Source organism: Fukomys damarensis, unplaced genomic scaffold, assembly GCF_012274545.1.
Source record: "Fukomys damarensis isolate Sample0158 unplaced genomic scaffold, DMR_v1.0_HiC HiC_scaffold_18, whole genome shotgun sequence".
Taxonomy (NCBI): Eukaryota; Metazoa; Chordata; class Mammalia; order Rodentia; family Bathyergidae; genus Fukomys; species Fukomys damarensis.
This window is the reverse complement of record NW_022900930.1, coordinates 7998998-8012723: the sequence shown is the minus strand read 5'-3', so window position 1 is coordinate 8012723 and position 13726 is coordinate 7998998. Positions and strand designations below refer to the sequence as shown.

The window sequence follows — 13726 nt, the reverse complement described above, 5'->3', positions numbered from 1 at the left end:
GGCCCTGAGTGAACCCCCCGACCAAAAAAAAAAAAAAAAAAAAAAAACCCTCAAAGAATATTGTGAATTTAGAGGCCCATTATTACCTAAGGAAAATACTCTACTACAAATGTCAAATTTTTCTTCACTAACAGTTCTATTCTCCTGAAAAGAGTAGATACCTAGGACCAACAAAAGCGACAGCAACCCATGCAAAACAAACAAAAACTCAATTAGTTTACTTTTCAAATAATATTATAGAATCTTATTATCATTGCTCTTTAACTTTATAGACCAGCTCATCTGAATATAAATACAAAGTCTCAGGGTATAATTTGCTCAGCCTCTGCCCTGCCTCGAGCAATATGAGATGCACTTTCCAGGAATTATCTTTAAACTTCATAGACCATAAAGGATCTGGTTTACTATCTTTACTTTACAAACCGGCAGACACCTGAAGAGATGAAGCAGCCAAGCCGATGTCACAGATCTAACAAGCGGTAAGGGTGAATTCAGCCCAGCGCTTCCCGACTCGTAGACCTCAAGTCTTTCCAGTAAACCACACATTTCTCCAGTAATACGGAGTAAATAGTTTAGTCATAGTGTATCTCACCCCATCCATACCCTGCTAAAGAAAAGCCTCCACTCTCTCTGCAAAGCATGGAAATCTATCAAATTACAGCTGCTTCCACTGATCCATCAGGAAAGAGCTTTGCGATGACTTAGTAACAGTTTAGAGAATGTGAAACAACTTTCAGCTTCTTGCTTCCAAGGAATAATGTGACACACATCGTGATAGGGTGCCATATTATATACCTTCTATAACTAATGACAAGAATACTTGAAGTAATGGAGGAGAAGAGGGGGAAGAAGAAAGAAAAGAAGGAAGGAAGAAGAGGGGGAGAGAAAGACAAAAATGGTGACCAGTAAACAAAGCAGAGGCAGTATGAGAACAGGCAACAAAGAAGAGAAACATTTGATCTTAACTAAAATAAAAGGAAACACCCAGTTCATATTTAAAGCTGCTAAATTTTCCAATGTGCCAAAGCTTACCACATCCTACACCCCCAACACCATTACCAACTATCACTCACACCCTCAATATGATGGGAGAAAAGCAACTACCATAAGCACAACGGTATAGAGTGTCAGTGTTGCCCTAAGAGCACGGGCTAAGGAGATCAAAAGGACAGGATGAGAAAAACAGATGTAATTTGGTTGTCATAAAATTCAAAAATGTTCAGTGATCTCTATGTCTTCAACTTCTCTCCACATATTGATAACTCCACCGGGAGTGTTTGCAAAACTCAATCTAGAGGCTAAAGGTAAACAATCTGGGAAATTTAGAGTGTGATCATTGGCCTTTGCTTCAAACTATGAAATAATTTAAGTAGGAAACTTGTAAATTTCTGGATGCCATATATGAAAGATAAACTTGGGTTTAGTTATCTTAAGAATAAAAGGAATATTGGTTACCAAAGTCAATCATTTGCCAAATATTTTCATCACTGAAACCAGGGACTTCATAGTCTTTGGCCATACAAGAATAGAAACACAGTTCAAAGGGAAACTAGTACCTTGCACACTGTGGCCATCAGCTAAGTCAAATGTCCCCTACCGCAAAGTGTCAATGGTTTTACACTTCACAGGCACAGGCACAACTCTTCCTTGGAAACCGTGCATACTGGGCCTGAGCATGTCTGAGTAGAAATGACAGGGAAGAAGTTCTATCCCATTCTTCCTGCATGCTTATGCATTTGCTCATCCTTAACTAAGTATCAAGAATTTTATTCTAAGCAGAAGCCACTAGTCCTGAACTTCTAGAAACCAGCAGATGCTATGCTATGGCTTCAGTAAGTATCCTCCAGAGTACCCATGTGATATGAAGAATCCGAATATAGTCAACAGCCTATACAACTATTTGGGAGGTTGTGGAAATTTCAGGCAGTGAGAACTAGGACAAGGAAGTTAGGTGACTAGGGCCGGGCCCTTGAAAGGGATATGTGGATCTTGGCCCCTTCCATGTCTCTCTGTTTGCTGACTGCCATGAGATGAGCAGATTCCTCCACCAATTGCTCCCATCACCATGTACTGCCTTGCCACAGGCCCACAAGTAACGTGGACAAACAACATGGAGTGACACCTCTAAGACCATGAGCCAAAACAAATGTTTTCTTCTTGTAAGTTGTTTATTCCAAATATTTTCACAGACAGAAAACTAATACATTCCGATTAAGTCTACAGACGTAGCTCAGCAGTACAGCACGTGCTAGGACACACAGAGGGTTTTCCCCAGCACCACAAACAAACAAAAATTAATAAATTGTGCAGTTGTAAGACCAAAAGAATGCTCTAAATACTTAGGAAAAAAAACTATCAAAAATGAGAGTTCCAGTTGTATTTTTACAATTTCAACACAAAAATTCTTTGAAACGTTGTCAGAAGACTTGTCTTAAAGAGGATTTTATTTTTCAGAAGACATAATGCTACAAATATATAAATATATACAAAGACTATCAACCAATAAATCAGAGACACATATGAACAAAAACCTAAGAAAAAAACAAAAATAATTCTAGAAATTCCCTTACTGAAACCTGGAGATTTTATATTAAGTCATACATAAAACACTAGCAATAAAAGGTGCCTTAGAGCTCACCTAGGAACTGTACCCAACAGTCCACACAGACTGTCAATAACATCATTTCCTGGAGAGTTTGATAAAGAATACAGATTCTGGGCCAGGGATTTAGCTCAGTGGTTCGGTGGCCTGCCTTGCAAGCGCAAGGACCCAAGTTCAATCCCCGGTACCAAAAAATAAAGAAACAGATATCGTCCTCTTCTCATTTTTCCAGGTAAATCAGACAAACACAGGGATTTGGATTGGGAACTACTACTCTAGACTGGTCACATGAATAGTATCAGGGCTGGAATTCAAACCAGGGCTTTCTGATTCCCGGATGAGTGCTCTTTCCATGTCACAGTGCCTACTCTACAGAAAGTCTGACTATGTTGCTTATAGAAAAACGGCAATGACAGCTTTCCTACTAAAATACTTTTAAAAGGACAACCTATTACAGAGTTGTGCGAATTGCAACATTTAGTTATCATAAACATTAAAATAGTTTGGCTAACCCAAACTTTTATATTTTTAAAACTATAAAAGTTATGTTCTGGGTGATAAAATAACCACAGCCTCTAAATAAACCCTTCAGAACAAACTCACCCTGCTTTAAACTTTGATACATTTTCTTATAGCATAAGGATGCATTTAAAATCATTCGCTGAACATTCTTTTCAAAAAGGAAGCCCTGCAACACGTCCATATGAAGCACTGTACTTAAAAGAAGTCTCTTGAATCCAACCCTCTTATTCATCTTGTCTTCAACCTCCCTTGTTATTTTTCTCTCTCTAACCTGAGCCAAGTCACCTCTGCTAGTCTCACCACCCCCATACCTAGGGCGACCACTGAGGAAACAAGATGGCACAGAGGGCAGCATGTGGGTGAGAGAGGATGGAAAGGCCAGTTCAGGTAGCCACTTCTGGCTCTTCTCAGCTAATTACAGCCTAGTGTTTAATTCGTCTGGGGGGAGGAAGGACAAAGAGGAGGAGGAGAAGGATGAAAATGGGGAGGAAATGCAGACAACCACCATCACCACAATCAAATAAACGTGACAGAAATTCAGTTACCTCTTTCCTTCCCATCATCACTGGTGCCTACCTTGTCAACACTGAAGAGAGACCAGACGTACCCCAGTTTTCTGATCAATGTCACTGATGACTCCAGGAAGATCACCTGGCATCAGCACATGCTCCAATGCCAGTGAGGAGGTTCTAAGCCCATCAGTGAGGATCACTGATGCCCATTTCCATCACCTATGGTGGCACTGCCCCTGGCATGGCCACCTACTGCAGAGCTGCTCCTAGTGCCCTGAGGGGATCACATATAACCTGATGGGTTTTCCCCCATATGGGGCCCCCTTGCCAGTGCTGAAGAGGCAAGCCGTCAAGAGGCCGGCCCAGCACACTCACACATCTGGCCTGCTGACTGGTGCTATAGATGCTGTCACTGGATCTTGTTTACCCAGAGCCTGCCCAAGGGACCAAATAACATGATCCAAAGTGGCAGAGCAAATTCTGATCAATAAAAAGACAGGAACAGGGCTGGGGATTTGGTTCAGTGGTTCTGCTACCTGCCTCTCAAGCGCAAGGTCCCAAGTTCAATCCCTGGTACCATAAAAGAAAAAAAAAAGGAACAAGACTGGAAAGAAAGGGAAAATAAATTCCTTTTATTCCTTCTTCCCAGTTCTAAGATACGCTTCCGTACATTCTCTCGCAGCTGCGTTTTCTGGTGCGATTACTCTATCTTGTGTCCCTTGACTACCTTCCTGGCATTGTACTTCCCTGGTCCCCTCACTCTTGCATCCTTGAGACAATATCCCAATAAAGCTCTAGCTTTAGTGAACCCAGACTAAGACAAAGAAAGCAATATCAGCTGCTGAGTAAAGAGAGTCAGATAAAAAATAAAATGCAACAACAAAAGCAAGTCTATCTGCTTTCAAAAGACTCTTATTGGGAGAAAAATCAAACTTGTACAATTAAAATAATTTTTCTAAAACACACATAAATGACTATGGATGTTTTTCTTCTAGACTGACTAAATACCAACAGCTTCCTTAGTAAATGAAGGAGTCTCAGGAATTTGTATTTATATTAAATGTTGAAAGTTCTGGACAGTGAATTATACGACTGCTTACCAGGTGCATGCTTAGATTTAAGCACATGCAACTGAAAGACAGTCGCCAAATGCTTTCGATGTCAAATTTAGATGCCCACACTCAGGTAAGTAAAGTACATAGATCCCAATAACCTTTAGGATTAAATATTTACACCTCTGTAGAAGCAAAGGGTTTAGTGATCAAGTGACTTTCTTTCACCTGCCAGAAAGAAAAAGTGACTGCGTTTATGGTTTTAATGTATCAGAGTTGATGAGGCTGAAGAAACTGTCTGAGAGGCCAAGGAATTAAATAAACTCAGTTGGCTTTTCTCTTTGAATGCCTGCATATATCAAATCCATCAGTAAGACACAAATTCAACTCACATCTCCAATCTACCAATGTCTTCTTCCCCACCCTCACAACCTAAGCCAGGGCATCACCACTTTCACTTATTTCACAGAAACTGTTTTGCTTCTGCTTTAACACTCCTAACTCTTCTCATGAAGAAATCCAGAGGGATGTTTTTGAAACATAAATCAGAACTGAACAAAATAAAAATCAGGCCATACTACCCTTGCTTAAAACCTTCTGATATTTTCTGAGAGCACTTAGAAGACATCAAATTTCTTGGAGCTGTGGGTGTAGCTTAGCAACAGAGTGCTTAAGTAGCATGCATAAGCCCTGGGCTCAATCCCCCACCCTGCAAAACAAAAAAAGTAGCAAGCTTCTTTCTTCATGTGATGTAGCCCTCAATGACTTCATTGGGCTCCCACACTCCCTCCCTCAGCAGTGAAAGAGAAAATAAATTGTTCCTATCCAGCAGCACCCCATTTACATATTTCATAAGCTCTGTGCCATAAGGCAAAGCCTGTTTTATTTAATGACCCCAGCTCCGGACAAAAGGCTACAAACGTATTTCTTAGATGCTAGTTGTATGAGGTGTACTGAAATACAGTCAATGTTTAAATTTTATTTTTCTTTCTTTTAGCTTTAATTGAGTTTATCGGTACATTTTAGGTTTACAGTACAGTTATATTCATTGTTGGGATCTTGTAGCTCTACATGACAGGTCTTGGTTCTCATTTTCACATTGCCATTAATTTTCCTCAAAAATATTCCTCCTCACTATGAAAACATTTACACCATGGTTCTTATCACTTTCTTAAGCAGTAGTTCTAGAAGTCTTCTTTCATGTTCTTTACAAGGTGTGATCAAAACTATGGGGAAAGCTGCTGCCAACTGCCATCCAGTGGAAAGGCAGGCTGGTAAAAACATTACAGGGCAAACAAGCAAACAAACAAAAACACTGCAGGGCAAACAAAAAAACAAACAAAAACATTGCGGGGCAAACAAACAAACAAACAAAAACACTGCGGGGCAAACAAACAAACAAAAACACTGTGGGGCAAACAAACAAACAAACAAACAAAAACACTGCGGGGCACCCCCATTCACCTCCTTCACCAGGTCTGACGTGACCTGCTCTTCCCCAGAGTCAAAATGACCGTGAAAGGTCAACACCGGGAATCAGTCCGGGATAGCACGGTAGCCAGCACGGCACAACTACAGACTCATGAGAAGGTGAGGAGAGTGAGGAGTGCATGTGCTGCCAGTGAGACACAGACACACGTGAGGGGAGGAATGGCACTGTCTTTATTGGAATCAATTTTTAAAGTTTAAATGTTCATCTTATTTCACGATCAGCACCACGTATAAATGAACAAAGAACAGATCCTGACATGAGCGAGGGGTACATCCTGGGACGCTCTCACATTCTCCCGTATCACACATTATGGAGTATTATTCCCTCAGAAAACTGGAGTTATGTGGACAATTTCACTCAAACCACCACGTTAGCCCAGTGTTCTACTCCTTATTCTACCTAACTGGCTGTCTTCTACCTACTGCCTACTGTTCCTTAAGACACTAAATCTTTTGTCTTCATTTCCATTATCAGCACTAGTAGTTGGCTTCCAACTGAGGTAATTTTTTTTTCATTAGTAAACAAAATTGTAATGCTTCAAGGGAATTCCAACAATTGAAACAAGTACACAAGTACTTGCTAACACAAGTAACACAGCCCTTTGAGAGAGAGAGAGAGAGAGAGAGAGAACAGGAGAAAGCTCACCTTGCTCAATGGGCAAGTAATTCACCTTATACCCCTACCTCTCAAAAGTCAGACAACTTGAATCTGTGCCCTAGAAAACTCTGAGTAAATCCAAGTGTGAACATAAAATCTGAAATCGAAATCCTGCTGTCCTTACTCTTCAATGTAATTTACTTTGTTTTTAATAATGAACAGCAAAGAGAAAATGCATCAGCTAAAGTGGCAGAGCTAGCTATATTACATCTGCCTGTAAGATTCTACGTGCTGAGCTGTCTGTCATCAAAACTGGAGCCACCGGTGAGTCTCATAGGATTTCTGGGTAGTACAGAATCTACCTAGTACAAATTCCACCTAGTGCCTAGTATCTAGCGCCAGAGGACAGGCACCAGCATTTCTATCAGCCCAACTGCTGAAACTGCCATTCTGAGATCTGTCTGCTTCTGGTGTCAATCAGAGGGAAAGGCCTGACTCCCGGTGCGCCTCATTCCCACTTCCTTCCTGACTGTTAAGGCTAACATGAGAAGTGCAGAACAGAGCACACTTAAAAGGAAGAGCCTGGGTCAGAAACAAGGCTAAGAGAATTCTTGGTCCTGGCTGTACACCCAAGACTCCCTAAGCCTTTGTCCTTTTATCAAACTAATTCTAGCAAGACTCCACTGAATCGTTTTTAAGTAGAAAGATTAAAGATCAGGCAAAGTTAATACATAGTCTTTTTATAGAAGGAAATGGGTATGTGAGCTGTAAGAAATAGTACCTTCTGTGCATAGTTAACACTTCTCCTGAAGGGTACTTTATAAAGCAAAAAAGTCTAGCAATTGTATATTTATTAATTTTTGTTCCTGCCTCTGCACTCATCTCCTAAAAGATCTTTGTTAATCAATGTATTATGTGTGTCAGTACCTGAAAGTGAATACCAAGGCAGTGACACAGAGGGCAGTGCCCTGCCTGGGCCCCTCTCCCCCGAGGGCACCAGTCCAGGTCTTCTGTGTGCTTGCATGTACACCTCAGAAAATCTGACTAACGTGCTATGTCTGGATTTCTCGGTTTCAGATAATACCCATCGCCTTGCTGTTCTGGGAGACACAGATTTAACTGTTCCATATCACCCTCTCTGCCCTGTACCTTTGTCTTTCCCCTCACTCATTTTTTAATGAAGTCTTTGTCCAGTGCTTTCATTATTAAAAATATAAATATTATCTACTGCAGTGTCAAACCAGTGCATTATGATTATATTTGCTTTCTTGAAAATCTGCTTTTGCCTACCTTCCAGGAGCTTTGCAACAGGCTTCTCAAGATTTCAAGAGGACAAGTCGATATAATCAGTGATTTTGAGACTTTAATAGCAGAGGTTCAGCATGAGTAAGTTTGGAGAAGGCTCCAAGGAAAAGGTCTATATCCATCCACAGATGAATGGATAAAGAAAATTTCACATTAAAACTTAGTAGAGTAGTCCTCTGCCATAAAGAAGGCTAAATCTGAGTTATGTTAATTGAAATAAAGCAGAAACACAAGCTTGAACAACACACAACTCCTCTTATATTACAAAATATAAATATTTTTTAAAAACAAAATAAAAGATTAACAATAGGGAAGGAAGATTTGCAAAGGGAATGCGGAAATGGAGGGAACGGAGAGAGAGAGGAGAGGCAAGAGAATAAAAAGAATTAAGTTATGTTAAGTGCATGCACCTACTCCCTTACGAGAATCTAAATATGTATTGCAACATGTACTAATAAAAAATAAATTTTTTGTAAAGATTATGTCTGTGTCCTCATGGAAGCCTTTTCCTCATGCTATTACCTTGGCTGCCACATCTCACCTAGCTAAAGTGACAATGAATCACATCCAACTGATACAGTGTAGTCTGCAACACCACAACAGCCAGTGGCCATGCTGACTTCCTATAGCTCAGCCCCAGACCTATGGCCTCCATGCTGTGGATCCAGCCCTGTAAGTGAGTGTATTTTTTTCTTCCTTTCCCAAGACTTAAGGAATCAATTCATATTTTCTCAGCTTTTTTCTGTGTCAGACGAATCATGAATAAACACAGGTTTTAGAGTTAAAGATGGTGCACTGACCGATCACAAGAACAAAACGGTGATTTCTTGGTGTGTGTGTTTTAAAGGGTATAAACCCAAAGACAATCAGAGATACTAAATATGACCCCTTATAGAAAGCACAGTGATGACACTTACTGCCTTCACAGACACAAGAATGATGAATCTAAAACCACCAGCAAGGGCCGAAAATCAACTCTGCCTACCCCAAAACCCTCCAAATTGCTCAAGAACTCAAAAGCGTTAAATGAATACAAAAACAAAAGCGACAATGGAACTAATCCCAGAGGCTTGTCTAGAAGTCATTTTAAGAGAAAATAAAAAATTCAGATCCTTTTATTTCATGCAGATAAGCATGGCCCTGTCCTGACAGTCCTAAAGGCTTTTACACTTAGGAAGTAAAAGAAAGGTCTTTGGGCTACAGACACAGGGCCAAGGTGAGATCAAGGGTACCATAATAGAAAAAGAAGAAGTAAGTGATGGCTTTCAGACTAGACGCTGGAAAGCTCACTTCTCTTCACCTACTCGGCTCCTAGAGGCTGGCATCCCCAGGTTACTGTCAAGGTTAAAAACTGAAAGATTCCCCTGGTGTGACTCTATCCTGCACGTCTGTTCTCTGGGGCAGTAGCAATCTCTCCCACCTAAGTGCGTGCCACCATTCCATGGAAGATTCCATGGATAAGGACGTGAACGCCCTGAGGCCCCAGAACTTTTTGGTCCTAAACTAAAGGCCGACAAATTTAAACAGTTGGTTAAAATTTTCCATCTTAGTTAGTTTCTGCAACGGTTGCTATCTGGCTGTCCTTTTCATAATGCATAGTGAGAACTTTCCCTACTGTGTTTGATAAATGTTGTCCAGGTTCCATTGCCAAGAATGTGTTGTCCAAAATGCCTGTTTAGATTTTAAAGATGGAAGTCCACCCTTTGCCTGGCTTGAAGTATGTATGGATGTTATGACAGGACATAGCACTAGTGGTGGTCAGACATGGAGAAGGTGGGGAGACAAAAACATACATGTGAAATAAACTCAGTATTTTAATGAAGTAAAAAAAAACTGAAAGAATCATCGCTGAGGAGTCCAACCAACCCAAGAGAAAAGCCCCCAGAATACTGCTATAATCAGCTCACTGCACAGCTGAGCTGTGCACTGCAAATAGGTCAATTATAATCATGTAAACACTTAATAGTAACCTAACCATAGTATGCATCTTCCTTCTTCAGAAGTTGATGGATATCACAAATATAAACATGTTATTTAGAAAACAGAGAGCTAAAATGCTGAAGCTTTGTGTTAGTGTTTCCTCTAGATTAATTCCTACCTACAACGCTGTTTGGAAAACAAATGAGTAAGAAATGAGATCACTTTCAAGAATATGCCCAGAAAATGGTGGATGGGGAAGAAAGAGCCTCTCCCAACAGGTTTAGGGGACATTATCACTCCCACCAAAGCCTCAGGGGTCAAACTCAAGCTGGAAAATAGTCCTGCCAGGAAGAAAGCCAATTCCATACTCTTTCTATCCATAACCTCCAGGCTCCATCCAGGCGAGCTAAGAGCGGAATTCTGGGAAATGAGACATGGCTCTAACTCACTTCTTCCCTCCATACACCTTGTCTACAACTTCTGTTTAGAAACCACCTAGAAACATAAGCAGCAGCTCCCTACTCTGATTCTCTCACTGTCATGAAGGTACTCTACCCATCCTTCACAAAGGGTAACTTTCAAAGCAACTATTCTAAAACTCAGGGTTATGTTTAGAAATCACTATAGGGACAGCTTCTGAGGTTAACTTCAGTAACTCCATGAACCTCGGTTAAAAAATATTTTTTCTCTTGTGATTGCTTAATTTTTCCTTCTGAGACTTGTCAATATAACTAAATCATTTACATTTCTCAAATGGCTCAATCTAGACACAGTGTTCACTGTATTTCACGGTTTAAAATCTTTCTTGGCTTCAGAAATTGTGTTTATATTAAGTGAATGAATCGTTTCTAGGAAGAACAGAGAGAAAGTGGGCTACAGAGGTGAAAACAAAAGTTCTGAGGTCACATAATGCTTTGAGTTTCATTTTCCTGTAATTAGGTCAGCTTTTGTAACTTCAATCATTTTTCCTCTTTTTTTCAATTTGCTTGCTCCAGAGTCCCACTAGCAGTTTAACTGGCCCACTTACTAAGAATGTGGAACCCTCAGACAAAAAAAGTATCTTGGTTCCCTGCCTGGCGCTGCTGCGACTGCTGGCCATCCCAGCACATGCCTCACTTTCCTAACCTCAATCTTTTCACCTTTACAAAGAAAGGGTTAGACCAGCAGTTGCTCTGCAGCTCTAAGACTGAATATTTCTGAACATCTCCCATGTACAAAGCACTCTGTTAGATAGACAGGAATGAGGGAAGTTACAAAGATGAACTGATAACACCTTACATAATATACTACCAAAGAGAAGGCCATAAAGTGCAAAATTAAATGCCATAGTTACTCTATTTATCTGCTCTATTTGTAACTAGTATTATGCTTGGCATATAGTAAATGCTTAATTAAATAACATATACCTACAGATATTTAGAGGAGAGAGGTTTCGTCTGATGGAAGGGGATCTGAAATACTTGTCTCATAGGTGTTACACCTGAGTTAACTTTTTAAACGGTGATCCAACTTTGAGTAACCCTCTAATTGGAGGCAAAGTCACAAGCCCACATTCGAGGTCCTCCATGCTCTGGTCCCAGTATATTCTTCAATCTTTATCCCTCCCTTACTCAGAACTATGCTGTGCCCAACCAATCTCAACCATTCCAGTTTGATTTTTAAACTTCAGGTTTAGTTGGTAGAATCAGAGGGATCAGGCTTGGAGAGCAGGCTGCACCCAGACTGCAGAGTCCTGAATGTCTTACCAATAAGAATGGAATCTACTCAGTTCTCACGAGAGTCGCTGGTGGTCTTAGACTTACTCTGGACCTGAGGTATCCTGCTGGCACGTCAGTGTCCTAGGGATTCAGTTGAAGATGAGTCCATCCCTGAGAAAATACTGACTCGGTATGATAACTGGAGTCCAGGGAAAGTCACCAGGCTAAATACTGCTTAATAGGCTTCCCAGCAACCATTCCTACTGAGATCCCTCCAGGATAAAAAGGAGACTCAAACCAAAGCCATCGCCACTAACTTTCCAAACTGATGAAAAAGAGAACAGTCTACACTTTCTCAGAGAAGGGAGAAGACAGCAAAGCAGCACACTGCGCACAGTGTGAATGTGAGGGGGCCCAAGGGGCTCTATGTGCCCAACTTATTTTTCCCTCTAGCAGCAACTGATATTCTGCTACTACAGATTTTTAATAATAATATCCACAACATATATTAGAACAACTGTGTATGTTTTAATTGGCTTGCATCCAATTAAACATCTGCCATGGCAATCAAAATGTCTTTGCTTTTCCATTTTTGCTATGAACCATGACTCTTTCCTTGGGCCTACTCAATAGGCAACTAAAAGCAAAATCAATTTGACTTCCACTTTCTACCCTTTGTTACTGTAAATCTTGGGTCAAATCTCTTCTCAGCTCTGAATACAGATATGTTAATTATTTAGGGAAGTTCTGTCTAAAAGTTGGTGAAATAATGTTGATTAGCCCTGAATTCCAGTCAGATTGAGAATACCAACATGGGGGGTTTCCAGGCACATTCAATGATGTCTGGGAAGTCTCCAGCCATTTTCCTGAACCTATGGTCACTTGAAAATGAGACCACCCCTCAGCCAAAGGATTCCAGAACTATGACACCAGGACTGAGATTACAATCTACAGAACCGTGGCCTACCAGCCAGTCTCTGAAAGCTGGCGACACTTGCAGTGGGCCAGTCTAAATCCCCAGTGTCAGTGTTCCCCATCCAGCTACCTAAGCTGAAATCCTTGCATTTCTTTCCTCTTACTATCCAATTAAAGCCGTTTTCCCCTAGAGAAAAAAAAACTCCTGGCTTTCATTATTAGTGACATTTTGAATAGACGTCAGCAGTATAAGCAACACCCAATCCTCTGCATATAAATTTCACTAAGCACAACACCTAACTGTGAAAATGTTGAGGAAAAAAAAATCTCTCTTCTTTTCCATAAATATGTACCTAAGTGGCCTTGTCAACCATTCTATGCTGGGCAGGCTTGTTTAGTTAGTTGTTTTGGGGGGTTTTGCTTTGCTTTTATTAGCTTAGCTTTTTGAGACTGGGTCTCCTTATGTAGTTTAGGTTGGCCTCGAACTCACACATAGCCCAGGCTGACCTCGAACTCATGGCAATCCTTCTGCCTCAGCCTCCTGAGTTCTGGGATTACAGGCATGTGCCAGGTTTGCTTAGTTTTTGAATTTGCTAAATGCTTGGACCTTCCATAGAGCAAACACAGAAAATCAAGTGTGCCAAAGTGACTCCCAGGGAATTCCAACATCTTCTCAGGAGACAAGGAGAATCAGAGCTTTGGAGTTATCTGGGAGCAAGAGGACAAAGACGAATGCCTACTTACCGTAGAAGAGCAATGCTTTCGTCATGGGGTGATGTAGGTAGGTCCGGTTGATTGTGAAGAAACAAGCATCTGCTCCGCACTGGCCCAGCCGTCCAGGTTCCCCGGTTAGTGGGGACCACCAGAGCATGATGGGGTGGCCATCAACTTCCAACGTTTTCTTCCTATTCTTTAAAAGTACACTGAGATGTTTGGACTCTTCTTCCACTTTTTCATGTCCATCTTGCAAATGGGAATTTTTAAACATTTTCCTTTCGAATTTCCCCAATTCAACCACAACCTGAAAGTGAAGACAGTTACTATCAGATTTCCTTCGGCACACCTCCCAATCCCCTTCATGGTTGAGTGTCCTATCCATTTTCTGTTGCTGC

At 40.9% G+C, this 13726-nt stretch overlaps 1 protein-coding gene across 6 annotated transcripts in view; it reads right to left on the bottom strand.

The window, feature by feature from the left end:
- The window catches only part of Fut10 (fucosyltransferase 10), an 82514-nt gene that overhangs the window by 51497 nt on the left and 17291 nt on the right, over nt 1–13726 (bottom strand). For all 6 annotated transcript variants that reach the window (XM_010604352.2, XM_010604394.2, XM_010604403.1 and 3 more), the window contains one exon: nt 13359–13635. In XM_010604352.2, coding sequence (XP_010602654.1) covers nt 13359–13635 — 277 coding nt within the window. The remainder of the gene's footprint in view (nt 1–13358; nt 13636–13726) is intronic.